The 15839-nt window shown below is 39.3% G+C and overlaps 1 protein-coding gene across 3 annotated transcripts in view; it reads left to right on the top strand.

Annotated features, from left to right (window-relative positions):
* The window catches only part of tgfbr3 (transforming growth factor, beta receptor III), a 70647-nt gene that overhangs the window by 12711 nt on the left and 42097 nt on the right, over positions 1-15839 (top strand). For all 3 annotated transcript variants that reach the window (XM_026160147.1, XM_026160146.1, XM_026160145.1), the window contains exon 3: positions 13545-13732. In XM_026160147.1, coding sequence (XP_026015932.1) covers positions 13545-13732 — 188 coding nt within the window. The remainder of the gene's footprint in view (positions 1-13544; positions 13733-15839) is intronic.

The following is a 15839-nucleotide window of genomic DNA, read 5'->3' as shown; positions in this document are numbered from 1 at the left end:
TATTTGGTAGATTGATGTCTTATATTATGCTATTTAGATCGTTATGCAACGTACAGATGCCTTCGGGGAGTCATCTGATTAAGTCTGCATTCATTCCACCACAAGACACTTGTCTTAAAAATACAGCAACACTAAAAAAGAACCGTCTTGAGTGACAAGAACAAAGAAGTCCTTCACCATGTTGGGTCTTGATATAAACTGCTTTGAGTCAGTTTGGGGTCATTTGAAGAGACAGAAGTGATTACGGCATATGAACACTGGTTACTGCCTGACGCATGTTAGCAGCCCCAAAGAGTCGTTGGTCATTAAAGGTGTTCTTTGCAGTTCAGGCCCGACGACTGTGGAATTCTCTGCCTGAAGATCGCAGGCAGTTGAACTCGACATCTCTTTGCAAAAACTATTTTTTACTTCAACCTATTTTTAATATGCAGTATTTGTTTTTTCCTGTTTATATTAAAATAATTTTTACTCTATGAAATTCATTTTTCACTTATTGAAGTTTCTTATTGTTTAGCCCTTTGTAACATTATTTAAGTATACTTTAACTTAAGTGTACTTAAGTTAAAAATGGCGCTAGCAGCAAGTATTGATCTGGTTTAAAGTAAGTTTCCCTTTATTTGGCCACTCTTGAACATAAACCTTCAAAATGATAGGACCATACTTGCCTTTCAACGTCGAAGTTTACATCCAAAGGAAGTTAATTTATTATCTCAACACCTGTTAACATACTTAGGAACTAAAAGAAGCTTTGCTTGCATATCCTTACTCCCTTCAAACAGTAGATAAAATATAATCCAGTGAAATGAGTGTCTGATTTAGCTGTGTTTTCTACTGTATGCCAGCTGCAGAGATGAATCTACCAATAAAGACTGTTTGGGTGATATTGAGTTACAGACAGATTTGTGGGATATCTAACTTCAGACTTCACACTTTGATGGCGAAGTTTATGACTTCCCTAATGGCGTTCAGGCTCACCCCTGCCCCTCCTCTCTTCATCCCATTCCAGCTTCCTCCTCTCATGCCTCCAAGTTTTACAGTCCAGAGATAAATCCTTTTCATAGGAGGGCCGGTGAAGTGAACTTACACTACCCTTATGAAAGGCTTTACTCACTTCCTGTAGTAGTGGCTCAAGGTTCAGGGGTGAGTGGGCTGTGCTTATGTCAACACTGCAGAGCTAGTGATTCTTTAGTCCAAACCCCCTTAGGAAAACAAAAGCGGGTAGAATATTATGTTCTCTAAACTGGTTTTTAAGGTTCATGGTCCATGGGAATTATGCCCTGCAGTAAGAAGGAAAGATATAACAATTCATTTAATCCCATTCCCAGGGGAACAGGCATATCTCAAAGATACACCTCTATGCTTCTTCATACATTTTAATTAACTTGGCTTTTTCTTAACATTATTCCACGGCTCTTTTGTCTATCTGTGTAGTGAATGTGTGTATCAGTGCTGCTGCCTTACTTTTGCATTTGAAGAAACACAGTCAGAATTGTTGAAGAAATACTGGCAACTGAATTAGGATGTGTACACACACAGGGGAACGGTTCTGTATGTTTATCTTTGGAAATGGCTTTGTGGGAATATCAGATTTGTCCCTAACTGGCACACAGACTGACATCACTTCCTGTACCCAAGTGGTTGGCTCAGTGCCATGCTGTGGAAAGCAACAAAGTGCATTCTGTGGAAACGGGGGCGTATATTTCTTTGTATGGTAGAAGAGGGCTGTGACGTCAGATGCACCACTCACAGGGGGTAGTTTTCTAATTTTAAAAATTCATATACATGTTTCACAATCTTGACCGTGTCTGGGCTGACTGAACGGACTCAAGTGCAGACGGAAAGATTGAAATGAACAGTCTTTTATTTACAAACACCAAGTAAACTATATACAAAGTGTGGGGAAAGATCAGTGGCCCGGGGATCCAAGGGAAGGGTCTCTTCACTCGCTCGGTGCTCCACGCTCCACACACGCACACTCGTTCCGCTCTCCTACTCCAACACGCTCCACGCAAAAACTCGCCACACTGCTCAGTCAAACACTCACGCTCGGGAATTCAAGAAAGGCTCAAGGGACGGGCCCAGGGAAATCTATTTACAAACAGAAAGTCAAAGCCAGGCTTACACTAACGTGAGTCTGTACAACAGTCCAACGATGAGAAGCTCTGAGCCACCACCTTAAGTAGTGCCCACGAAACTGCTGGATGGTGAGCCTCAGGTGTGTAATTGCCTGCAGGTGTGTGGCCAAATGCAGGAGCTTGTGGTGAGCTCCGCCTAGGCAGGGGAGGAGGCAGGAGAGGTAGAGAGAGCGAGAGCGAAACAAAAACAATAACACATGTAGCCTTAATGAGTCAGCCGGACAGCCACAGGGACTATGACAGAAGAAGTTTGTCTACATGAATAAATTGGTCATTAAAGGAGCAAACATCATTAGCAACCTGCCTTTTTTAGCTTAGGGTTGTTTGGATAAACAAAGACATTTGAAATCATCATCCTGGACATTAGAATCACCAGACACGCCACGATACGATATTATCACGACATTATACATACAGTCGAAATGATGTTATTTTGATTTTTAGCATTTTCCAATGTGCTGAGTATTGCAGTAACATATATTGCGATTTAGCATCTTTTTCATCTGCAAATTATTCTTTAAGAGTTCAGCTCTGTCAGTATCTATTTTACAGAATAAGACCAAGTCTTACTTTAACTGTTTGTTTGCTGAAAAATGAGATTATCAAGCATACTAAAATTGTCTCTAAAGCCTTGCATAAATGCTATCGTACGACAGTCAGGTATCAGTCTGCAATTTGATTGAGGTCATGTTGGCAATTAAATTCAATGTGTTTCCGATAATACAGCAATTAACTGCGATGAATCATCGAACATCACATATCTGTTGATGTCTATGTAGACAAAAATTCAAATTTAACAGTTTGACATTACATTTTTGCTCACCAACTGGCGTGCTTTATAGGACTATGAACTAGCATACAACTAGCTGGCAGCCAGTTGAGTTAAGTGCCCTCAAGTGTGCTCATTAACAAACACTTACTCAGACTGATGGGAACATGTTGGCAATCTGTCTGCATTTATAAATTAGATAACAATTATTTGCAAACCTTCGAAGATCTCTCTGAAGGTTACTGCAGTCAGTCTAGGTCTACTGTTTGCAGAAAGGTTGTCTCCTATCTGGTGACCTGTGCAATCACCTTGCTATCAAACGTAGTCATGATTTCAACACTGTCACGCTCTGGGTAACTAATTAGTCACCACAAGTTACAATACGTTGCATAATGTGAAAAAATTCAGTACAATGCCCAGACAGCCTCTATGATATACATGTGGCTATACATGTATGTTATCTCAAAATGGCATTGTGAGAAATTATTCTCTTGTTCATAGTATACCCAACTGTATATGTTTTATAGATGAAATAAATGTGTTGCAACCAGATTTAGATCTGATAGCGATAACATTATGTGAATTCTGCACTTATATATTTTTTACCCTATGTTTCTATGCATTTTATTACTGGAATAAACAAAGATATGTGTGATACAGACATCTACTATATTTGTTTATAGTAAAAAAACAGAAAAATTTAGAGCATTACAACATAATTACAACATTGTTTCTACCTCCAGGCCATCTTATTTTATTATTTCTTCTAAATTCTTGCAATTCCACTCCAATTGCCCTGGTGTTTTTGTAGTTATTTTAAGCATGAGGCTGGTTCTATTAATTGAAAGCAACAGGACAGATTTTCAAACTGCAAAGCAACCAGTACTCTGCACAATGTCAAATTATATAGAGACTGGTTTTCTTCACTTAAAATTTTTTTTTGAGGAAGCTTGTAGTCAGGGAATATATAAAAACAAGAGCAGGATTTTTATACGTTATCACATAATAGTCTGGAAAAATAATCTGCTGAATTGGAACAAAATATCTGAAAGAGATATTAGTGTATAACAAATGAGGTCCAAAAGTAGCCTGCCAAGGACTGTGAAAAGTGTCTAGTGACATCACTGCTTGGACCTCACATTGTTTAAATATATCAAAAGTGAGTATTTGCACAGTCTCTCCCTTCTTAATATGGATTTATATGCTCACTTCCTATCTGAGCTCTAATACTATCACAGTGACGCTTAGACAGTGAAGAAAAATAAAAGAATATAATTAATATCTTTTTACAGAAAATAAATTTGTCCTGCACACGGTCTTGTCACACTATATCCAACGTTTCTGTTAGGCTCAGTGTCTGTATATTTGACACTAATCCTCAAAAAGGCATAACTGAAGAAATAAACATCTAACCAGGGGGTGGTAAGGAGAAAAGGTAGCAGGTTAAAGTGCGTGTCAGTCATTGGTGCTACTCTTTCATGTTCATGTGCTTTTCTCACGTAGAATCAGTCACTCTGCAGGAAACCCTGGTTGTGAACTCTGCAAATACTGATCACCATATTGTGCTAATTTTCAGCTCCATGTTTTTAGTCTGGGACTCCAGAGCCTTGCTTTGCATATTTCAGTGTTAAAATTGACTTATTTTGTTATACTGCAGGCCTCACTGATCACTTAACTTCCATTATAATTCAGTTAAAAACCAGATAAACTAATAGATCAGGGCTCTAGACTAACTTTTTACCACCGGCACAAAAGTTAGGCGCACACAAATTTTATAATAATTTATATAATATGTGTTTTTCTGGATACACTGTGCTTTTTCAGCATTCAAAGATTGATGACACCGTGTCAGAGCACTGGCTATGAATTTCAGAAGCATCAGGCCTTAACTTAACAGAAAAGTTAGCAATAGTTCTTTTCCTATTACAGCTACATCCACTTCTGTCGTGCCTAGGCTGCTCACTAGGGCTGGGTATCATCACTGATTTCTATAATCCATTCGATTCCGGTTTTCAAAGTCCCGATTCGATTCAACTTAGCCTCAGACAGTCAGAAATATTATAATTCTGATCATTTATCAGTACTGACTTCATCAGAATTGTGAACATCACAGCAGATGCCTTTGTGTGAAAGTAACTGAGAATAAAACACAGAAAAACATGAAGGAGATTTTCCTGGTCTGGCTTTTTATAGCAGATAACCTTAAAAATATTCTACAATGTTCTGCATATAAAGTTTAAATTTCTTCAGTATTGAACAACAGAAAAAATAGGCTTTCTTGTCAGAGGTCATTTAAGTGAAAAAGAAAAAGACAGCAGCCGACAGCGCTGTAAACAACGGTAGACTGGTGGGTAATAAGCGAATGAATAATACAGAAAACGGAGATTGGAGACGGGAAACTGTTCTTGAAGTACAGAGAGAGATCGAGAGAGAGAGAGCTAGCTGTGCATGAAGTGTGATTTTAATAGTCGTGGAAGCAAAACAGCAAAATTCATGACGACATTGATCAAATGTGAAGCGCAGTTTGCTGCTTCTTTTGCTGCTGGCTCGGTGAATTTTGGTTGGAGAGACAAAACCTGCAGCTCAGAATCAGCGCAAAAAGACGTAAACACAGCGCGGACCGGACGCATCAGAATCGCTAAGCTCCGACAGCGTGTCCGTCTATGGGCCGTCAGGTAAGAAACCCGAGAAAGACAAAGTTGATTCTGATGCGTCGGTCCTCTGTGTTTACGTCTTTGTGTGGAATCCGTGTACCTGCTCTCATTTGCTGTTTGGTTGTTGTTGAAATGGTTTTGTGAGCTTTAATCTGAGAATCTGGCGTTTCTGGCAAAACACAGTTATATTTAAAAGTCGATTCAGGATTTAATGAATTGATATCGCTTTATTCAAGCTACTCACCTCCCACTTCCACCTGCACTTTCAACTGGACCACGGCCAATCAGAGAGGTCCCGCCCCTTACTATCTCTGATTGGTTTAGTCCACGATAGGGGCATAATGTGTGTCTGTTGTTGACCACAGGGAAGGTTGCAGATTTTTTATTTTTTATTTTTTATTTTTTGCTACCCGAACAGTTGGTCGCACAGGTGCAACCAAATATTTTTTTTTTTTTTAGTCGCACCGCTGAAAAATTTGGTTGCACTCTAGAGCCCTGTAGATAAATAAGTACATTTTGAGGTGGCGATGGAGGGGAAACTGAGTAGTTTGCAGCCGAAACATACTTTAAGTCCATCAGCGAACTTACAGGCAAGAGACCTACACAGAAGCTACGGCGTCCCCAACAGTCTAACTTGGAGAAACCTTTTTCTTGTTCTAAATGTGTTGTTGACTACTCTCTTTCTGCCATCGTGACACGAGATAAACTCTTTAAACAATGTTTCTACTTTAAACACAGAAAAGTTTCTCGACAGTTTCTGCCAGGCTCAGCTTCTTTTTTCTGCCATTTATATTTTCCTGTTTTATTCCTGGCCAGAACCAGAACAACAAATTTTGAAAAAGGTACATTTTAGATGCAGTTTGCTCAAATATATGCTACAGTGACATAGTTCAGCATCACATCGCCAGATACTAAATTATCTGTTCACAATCTTTTATAAACGCTGCCTCTGTCGTGGTAAATCGTAGGGGAAGCATCAAGATAGTATTTAACGAAGTATTTCAAACAAATCCACGTCACAACATCTTCCTGTGTGTGCCCACGCAGAGTAAACGGGAACAAACGTAGCGGTGAAAGTTATTTGCCATGTGTCTCTGTCTGTGTAGAACTTCTCACTTTCAGAATGAAACCACAATCTTTTTATATTATTACATGTGGTTTCGACGCTGTGACATTTGCAGTAGTTGCCGGTGCTGATGCATAATACTTTATAATAAGCTTGTAAGCTGCCTGCGAAGAAGTTTCTGATGAATAGTAATCTTTAGTTTAATTGTGGCTCTCCATAGATTTCAGTGTTGATCAGCAGGACTCTGAACAGCAGCCCAAAACATCCATCTGCAGATAAACCCTATTGTCTAAATAAAGTCTGATCTATTCCTGAGCCCTTGTTTTTTTTGCTTTAGGTATGCCAGCTGTCAAACCCTCCCCCTGAGCCCTGTTACAACAGAGGACTATCTGCTAATGCAGTGTTGTAGATGAGTGAACCGCAGAGCAGAACACAGTGTTGGGAGGTCAGTGGGTGGTTAGGTGTGTAGTTCAGACTGCAGGTGGACTAAATGGTTTCTTTTTTCTCTTTCAGTTTCAGATTGTTCGTCTGTTAACACATTGTCAGAAAATACAAGCGTGCAAAGGTGAACGATATTAACCATTTAAACTAATTTAATAAACACGTTTTAAAGATCTTAATCTTGTAACTTTGTACGCAAAGAAATTTGAATTCAAATCATAGTTTTTTTTTTAATGAATTTGGGTTGTGATCCGACATGGGAAGGATTAGGCTGATGATGAGGTGTTAATGAAGATTTAGCTGTCTTGTCCTTGTAGCTGTTGGTTCTTAAATTTCATTTATTGCAGGTGTTTTCTTTTCAGAGAGAGGCCTGTGAGAAATAGACTTTGCTTTGAATTAGAGCAGGGCGATATGACCAAAAATATTTATCACGATATACATTTGAAAATTTGCGATAACGATATAACTGACGATATAATTGATATGACACAAAATACTTTACAACTCCACAACTTTATTAGTGCAAAAAAACCCCAACAACGTATATTCACTTAAAAAAGCAGCTGTTTTTTATGTGCATTAAAGTTATATAAAAAATTAACAGTGCAAATGCAAATTCCTTGCTGACAGTTTAACCAAAAGGCATTTCCAGTGGAAACTGGCCGACATATCCTCAGCATAACCATGCATAATACCCACAAAACTTAAAAAGAGGCTATACACACGCAATACGGTAATATTATGTTGAAGCACAGTACATATCACTCCGCCAGGCTCCTGCCTACGATAGTCGCAATGCTCCGACAATCCATCAAGCTGTGCGGGTTCGTAGCTTAGCAAAGTTGTACTAAAACATTTGAGAGATTTTCGAGCGCCGTGTACCACATAAAATCGTTTCGAGGTCAATAAACACAACCAGAGTTCATACATAAGGCACACGGGATTATAAGGGGCACTGTCGATTTTCAGAAAAATCAAAGGATTGATTTTAAGTGTGCCGTATTTTCCAAAAAACACGGTAATAACAACGGCCCGCTAGCATGCTCTACCAAAAATAGTGCTTTGTTGCGTATCTGACAGATGAAAGCTAAACCAGTTCCACACCACTGAAGTTGCAGCATTTTTACAAACCAATTCTGGTTCATCCGTTTCATTCAACGATCCGCTTTCGCCCTTCTCATTCTCCGTCGCCGCCATGCTTTTTCCGCTATGTGGGTATGAAAACAAAGGCACTGTGCATGCGCGTTTTACCCATATTTCATTTTCTTATCGTTGCCCAATATTATACCGGTATTACCGTGAACGGTACAGTATGGCCCAGCCCTACTTTGAATGATACTGCAACAAAGAATTGTCAGGATTCAAGGTGAATATTTACTGCTCTTTTCTTCTTATGTAGTTTGCAAGATCAATTTGATATGGCTGACTGGAGTGAGATTGAGTTACAGAATAATGGAGGGCTTTGCCTTTTGCAGTATGTCTGAGATTTTGTAGTGTTTTAAAAATTTTGGAGATGGGTTAAGGATGTATTCTTCAGAGTGTCTGGTAGACTTGCTTTTCAGACCGAGTGAACAACGGCTTCTCTCATCCCTGTGCTGTGGGTGTTTTGCCTGACCAGCTAAAGTCACTAGTAGCAGCTGGACAGGACACACTCTGCCTGCCACCAAAGACTGAGGGAAAAGAAAGGTGGATGGAGAGAAGGGGAGACAGATGCGGGGGAGAAAGGCAGACAGGAAAGGTGACAGCAGACACCACGCTGTGGTGGGGCCAACAGATGCTCGTTTTATTTCCTGTATAACTTTTGATGTCAACTGTGGTTGTATGCTGATGGTAATGACATACATGATACGGTTTGTGTCAGTTTGATCAAACAGTGCACTCTCTATTTGTGTGACACTGTTAGATCAGTGTCACCTAAACTAGTTCGTATTCGTTAAAAGACATCGGACTTGTTCCACAAGAGGTGTTACAGTTTAGAAGTTATGATGGATATCTTTAGACGGTGTCCTGGAAATGACTCATGATGTTGCACAGAAGAAGAGGCTAATTCGATATTAATGCACAGTTTTTATCTGAAAACTGGCCCATGGGACAAATTATGAACATTTTTCAGGGCTAAAATAGGTTGTGGTGAAAGGGGAGAGGTGACAGGAAAAATGGGTGGAGCTTATCCTCTGACAAAACACACATTTAATGTATTTGATTCACAAATACTTTTATTACTAGTTCGCTTTGTCTGAAGTGTATAATTCCTCGTGTTTATGCGCGATCATGTTTGGTCCTTTGCTGTTCACACTTTGGCTTTGCAGAGAATCTTTAGTTTTTGCAACACTATACAGCGAATTGTTTTTTTATAGTTCGTCACTCTGACCAGAACTGCGCTAACACAGGAAGCACGATGAATCCTGTAACCCGCTGCTCTCATGGTGTCACACCTTTCCTTATATGAAATAAAATGAACCAATAACATGATAACATCTTAGCTAAGCCTTGTCACTGCATAGATCGTTTTTTTAATGAAACACACCAAGACTTTAGTGAACAGACACCCTTGTTTCTCAGCTTTTTTTGTAAAATATTTGCCCATTTATCCAACAACATGTATTTTGGAGCCGGGGGTTTCGGTTTTCACTTGACTCAGTCTTCCTCTAAGTTTTAAATATTTTCTGTGGAAACTTAGTGTGATCATCCATGCATCCCCTGGGAGCATGACTATTTGCTGTATTTTTCATTGTTGAAAACATTAGTTGTCGATATACTTTGTCATGAGAACATTTTGCCTATGATAATTGGCCAGAGACATCATCATCTTCTGGGAATAATAAATATCACTGGCTATTTCCACACAGATCTGGTGACTTTTATTTGTTATTTTTTTGCTTAGGTTTCGTACAGATTTGCAACCGACTGGCTGATCTTGCCTTTTTGTACAAAAACAAAACCAATGTCACCGTGAATGTCCTACTTTTCTATCCATGTGTTGCTCTTTTCTCCCATAAGTCTTTCTGTTCTGCTGTATTTTTAAACAATTACAAAATCACATCATTGGCCAGCAGCTGTTGTAATCTTTTGGCAGTCTCCCAGAAAGACGTGTGTTTTTCTTTGTTTGTCTGGCAGTTGTTTGTTATTCTCCATGTGTGAGGGGAAAAAGTGAGTTGAAGTGCCCTCGGACGTGTTTGTGGGAGTGAGGCGTGCTGACATGGTTGGGGAGGGAATAGGCTTCGGCCCGCTGGGAGGAAAAGCGAGGGGGGTTAGGCGGGGGTTGACGTACTGATGCACCACAGGTTTTTGCCATTAGGTCTGGTGGTTTTATCGCTATAGTAAGACCTTACCGTATTTTAATATATGTATCCTTTCAGTAAGAGTTAAAGATAATCTTTCTGGGTTTGTAGTAAATTCACGAGAAACAAGAGCATAGCAACATAAAGTCCAGGCTGAGGCTGTCTGTGAAGAGTTTGGGATTTATCTCTTGAGAAAAACATGGTAATAATAAATTCTCTGATGTTTTCCTCACAACAAGGAGAGGGAAACTATGCCATACATGATCTCTGGCTTTATGCTGATCCAACATAGGCTTATTTGGCGGCACAGAAAGAGAAAACAATAGCTATGTGTTCTGAGCAACAAAAAAAACCCCAAACCCTTTCCCCCTAGCTGTACCCCACCGCTGAGGCGCTGTGTTTTTGGAGTCAGTTGGAGAGTTTAACATTGTTATCAAACTGTCTTTCACTTAGACTTTAATTATTTCCAAATGTTCCATCTGATTGCTGTTGGCAGCCTTTGCGTGTTTAGTGTGATGTGTTTGAAATGTGAGCGGGCCTTGGCTGGCACAAGCCTGTGAGGTCTGACCCCAAGAAAAAAAAAATACTTGGCCAAACTCTTTCTCATAGTGTACTTGACCTTCTAATGTCAAAGTGCTGTTTGTTACCTCACTCGGAACAAATTCTCTTGTACCACCCCGAGTCCCACTTGAGGTTTGTGCATCTGCAAACTGCACCCTCATTGTTTTTAAGTGGGTCATACTCACTTAAAACGTAAAGGAAATTTATAGCATAGGAAATTGTCAGGCTGCGGTTAGGTTAGTTAACCACCACAAAGGTTGTGGCCTATGAATAGAAGTTGCATATCATGCAAGAGTGTGAATGGTAAGTGCAGTCATGTGAATCTAAACGAACCATTGTGCCGGTCAAGGAATTGCAGCATTAATGGATGATAGAAATGTTCATTATAGCTGACTGTGCAGAAGAGAAAGCATAGCCAGACTGACTGAACTCCGAACATCTACTGGAAAGTAAAAGAGAGATGTGTACATCCAGTTCCCCCGTTGCCAAAAACGTATTAATGTGAACATTTAATTACTGAGAGTTGACAGTTGTATGACATGCTTTAAAAATGATGGGGAAACCAAGACAAAAATCCTTATATAAATGTCTTTAATTTTGTATACTGGGACAAAAGGAGGTACCCTAAAAGTAAATGATGATAAACAATAATAAACACAGTTTTATATTTGGTAGTTTTTTGAAACAAACAAACAAATAACTGTGCTTAAAATCCACTGCTTCTCTAGTGAGTCTCTTGTCCTGTCACTGAACTTCAAATTAATTTTCTTGGACTGCAGCTGGCGACAGTAGTCCCTGTCCTTCTTCGCAGCCTCATAGCTTTACTTAGTCCTGGTAAGAATGGCCCTCCAACTCAAAGTCAGTCCCCAGAGCAGAACAAGGACTACTGATATCAGCTGCAGGCAGTGGAATTTAAGGGACAAGGCGTTCTCTAGAGCAGTACTGGTTACCACCAGGTGAACTTTAAAATAAAAAGTGAGAGGGTTGTCTGTTCGTGGATGGCGTTGTTCTCTCGGACAGATAAAACAAAATAAAATAAAAGACTAAAAGAATAAAGGACTCCGAAGACACTTGGCCAGCCCAGGTAAAGTCTATGTGTGGGAACAACTTGGGCAATAAGCAAATGGACTAAGGTGGTGACTATGGTCTGTGAATCCCACAGAAGGCCTATATCTTTCAGCCAGTCAGTAAATGCACGATCTTCTAGCAGTCCGTAAGGAGCCCAGTCAGCTGGGGGCCTTCTTTGTTGGATTTGGATGGCTTCACTGTGTCTGCATGGGTTTTCTGCTGCAGTCTGAAAACATGCAGATTGGGTTTACTGGCAACCTTAAATTGCGCACTATGTGAACATGAGCATGAACAGTTCTTTCTCTACATCTGTATCTGATCCAATGTCAGTTAGCATTGGCTCAAACCACACTGTGGGCATCAGGTTAGGATGATATCAACTACAAGGGATGGTTCGCAGTAAATAAGACTTCCGATTTTAAGAATAGAAAGATTTCAGATTTCAGATCGGTAAAACCTACTGACTGACCTTAACAACAATTAGTTTATGCAGTTTTGTTACACCACAAGTGTTCACCAGATGTTTTGATTGTTCAGGAAATTGCTCTTTTCTTGCTGACATATGCAAAGTTGTAAAGTATGAACTAAATCATTACTGTAGACCTTTGCTCAGACTCTAAAAGATGTGGACTGCAAACCCTGGTTCTTGTTGAATGTTAAATGTAACCATTGCAGGAAATCGGTGAAGTTACTTTAGGGCATTTATATTTAGGGATGATGATGCTTTTGTGTTTCATGTTACTCAGCATACATACAGTTAGAGTGCATAACATGGCACCATTTAGAGGAAAAATCTAGACTGTAGGGGAATCAGAAAAACAAATGTATGTTTTTTTTGTTTTTTTTTGTTTTTTAGCATTTGATGATTGTTAAAAAGTTTCACCTCATAAAATCCAATTTTAGCATTAAAAAAAGTCAAGCTAAACCACCTGTGGACTACAGTGGATGAGAGGTTGGAGTACTAAGTTATGCGCTCACACTAAAAAGGTTAGTAAGGTCTAATAAACAGACATATCTGACAATAAATGCTCAGTAACAGACTAATAATATAGAAGCATTTTACTAACAAAAAAACTGGAGCACAGGCTACTTACGTATTATTGGCCAGATTATCCTATCAGATATTCTCCAAGAGGCACCGACAGCATAAACAGATGAAATATATTGTTCTGTGAGGACAAGGTGGCAACTACAGCTGCCTGTGTCAAGATTAAAAAACAAAAATTTAACTTTAGTAAGTTAAAGTGAATGAATAATTTTAAAAAAAAGCTTCCTGTGCAGTTATGAAGGAGACATTTAAATATAGAGAGGTAAAATGCTTTTGTAATAGGCTATAAATAGGATTTTTCTGCTGTTAAGCTGTGCTTTTTGACATACAAGTCTATGGGGTATGGCCTGCTCAAGTGGCCACTTGAGGGACTGCAGTTTTTGTCACTCGTGGGTTAGTTTCCCTTTTAAGCCCTCAAGAATGTTGCTTGGATTTAATTGACAGCAATATATGAGGCTCTGAATCATACACATGCTTTAATATTTATTTTTATTGCAAGAATCGTTGTTTCTCTGCTGCAGGACCGCTGTTTCGCAGCCCATGTGAGTTGCTGCCAGTGGGGACGGGACACCCAGTGCAAGCCATGCTGAAGAGCTTCACTATCCTGTCAGGGTGTGCAAGCAGGGGCACCACCAGCTTGCCTGAGGAGGTCCACATCATCAACCTGAGAGGACATGCTCATGAGGGACCAGACAACTCTCCAGTAAAAGTGAGTCATCCTTAGTCAAAGAACCTGAAACTTAAATTGTCTTAAGTTAACCTGTAAATGCTTTAATGTTGATCAAAATTTAGTAGGCAGAGAAAGTATATTCATAGATTTATTTATATTAATTTTTCAATTTAGCAAGAATTTCAAATTAGAAGTGACCTGCCATAAGCTGGATGAAGATTGTAAGACCTGCTGTGGTTGATATTTCCACTGCCCTAGTTTTCTCAGTTCTGATAATGGCTGCAGTTATTTTCCATTTTACTTCAAGGAGACTTCTTGGCAAAAGTGAACGCCTTTTGCATTTTATTGATTCCACTCATTAAACAAAAAACAAAAACAGTGTCAGACATTATGATCAGGTGAGCTTTCAAAGAAACACCTTTTTAGCGTGAGTAATTAACAAAGTGATAAGTAATTTAAGCACCTGGTATTTTCCCACCATTTGCCTCATTTAAACTCATTTAAACTGTCAGCACATCTACCGATAGTGTTCCTGTATTTGATGTTAATTGTAAAACCGCTCCCTATCTTCGGGTGTTAAACGGCACATCTCGTGGCTGGAGTCCCAATCATCAGTAATAGTTTGGAGATGAATCACAGGCCCACGTCCTTCAAAACACCGGTGTCTAGGTTTTAAACCTTCATCCCCCTCTGTTAGAGAAGTGTGAAAAGCAGCATGTATAGACTTGTCATTGCAGTTGTGTTGCTGATGTAAGCATTAGTGTTGCCAAGGCCAAATGTACAGAAGCACAGTGTGTGTGTGGGTATGCTTCATCAGCACATAAATAAAGAAATGTTATTTGGGTGGCTGAGAGGGAAACATTTAAATAGCTGTGAAATGGAAACTTATGCATATCTTGACACTTTATGTCTTATTATAGACGTTTTAGTCATCGCTGTCGGTGGACACTTCACATTGGTCGTGAACTACTCACGAGACGAGAGCTGCGTACGTCACACACACGATAAAAGGAATGACTCGGCCAATAACAAAGCTTAAACTGAACTAAAACAACTGAAGCCTCACCTTTAAGGAAAAATGTAATGTAATATTAAACCTAAAATGGTGCAATGTCGAAAGAATTTATGTTCCTTTATAGTGACTAGCAGAGTTTACATTGCGAGTCTTGAAGATAAACATTATTATCCAGTTGATAAGTTACCGAGTAAGTATTTATGGAAAAAATGATGGACTTCAGTATTACACGTGCACGTGGCCTTCACAGTCAGAAACTACACTGGATCACTGTAATTGTAATAATTTGAACCCCAAATACCAGGGATTACCATAAGCGCGATGCAAATTGTAGCTGCTCTTATTTATGAATTTCTGTGGAATCATCTAGTAGATTTTTTTGGATGTGTCCTGCAAAGTTTGAAGGCTTTGCTCCGTTTCATCTACTTCCCGATTTACTGTGTCAGGGTGGATTATGATTACATGCAGATAGATATTGTATTCACACAGAACAAACTGAACTGGGTTTTGTCTTCACCTGCTGAAAGTTATGATTGTTGGCCTTAGCACATTCCTCACCTTAAGGTAATTCCCAGACCAACTGATTGGCGTTTTAATAGACAGAGTGCAAGTCAAAGTATGCCTAGTATGGATTTAAGACTCACATGACAAAGAGCGTTCCTGTTTTAAGCTTGAACAGACTTGTATGGAAAATCAAACAATCCTAACCATATTTTATCTGCTGTGAAAGTTGCTCGCAACCCACAAGACTGACTGTTTAAATCTTGTTGTCACTTGCTCTCAGGAGATCTTTCTGCACGTCGTCATCGACCAAATGATGACTCATAAATACAGTCAAACAGCAATGTCTGCTAGAACTAATTTAGCACACCTTTGGTTTCCTTATTCGATATATATCCTCATTTGATATATATCCTTATTTTCAGCTGACTTTATTTATTCTAAGTTCAAGATCAGTGAGAAGTCCATCACTAAACATCACCAGTGTTGAATTTCTACTAGCTTAACTACAGTTGGATTATTCTGTAAGTGGTGTACAAAAGTTGAATGTTATTCTAATTTGCTGTATTTAAAACTACAGCTTTATAGCACAGTAAAGGACTTAGTTACAGAGTCTGTGAAACGCATCAC

Source organism: Astatotilapia calliptera, chromosome 23 (assembly GCF_900246225.1).
Source record: "Astatotilapia calliptera chromosome 23, fAstCal1.2, whole genome shotgun sequence".
In the NCBI taxonomy this organism is placed as follows: Eukaryota; Metazoa; Chordata; class Actinopteri; order Cichliformes; family Cichlidae; genus Astatotilapia; species Astatotilapia calliptera.
The sequence above is the reverse complement of the archived record's forward strand: the minus strand, read 5'-3'. Positions and strand labels throughout refer to the sequence as shown.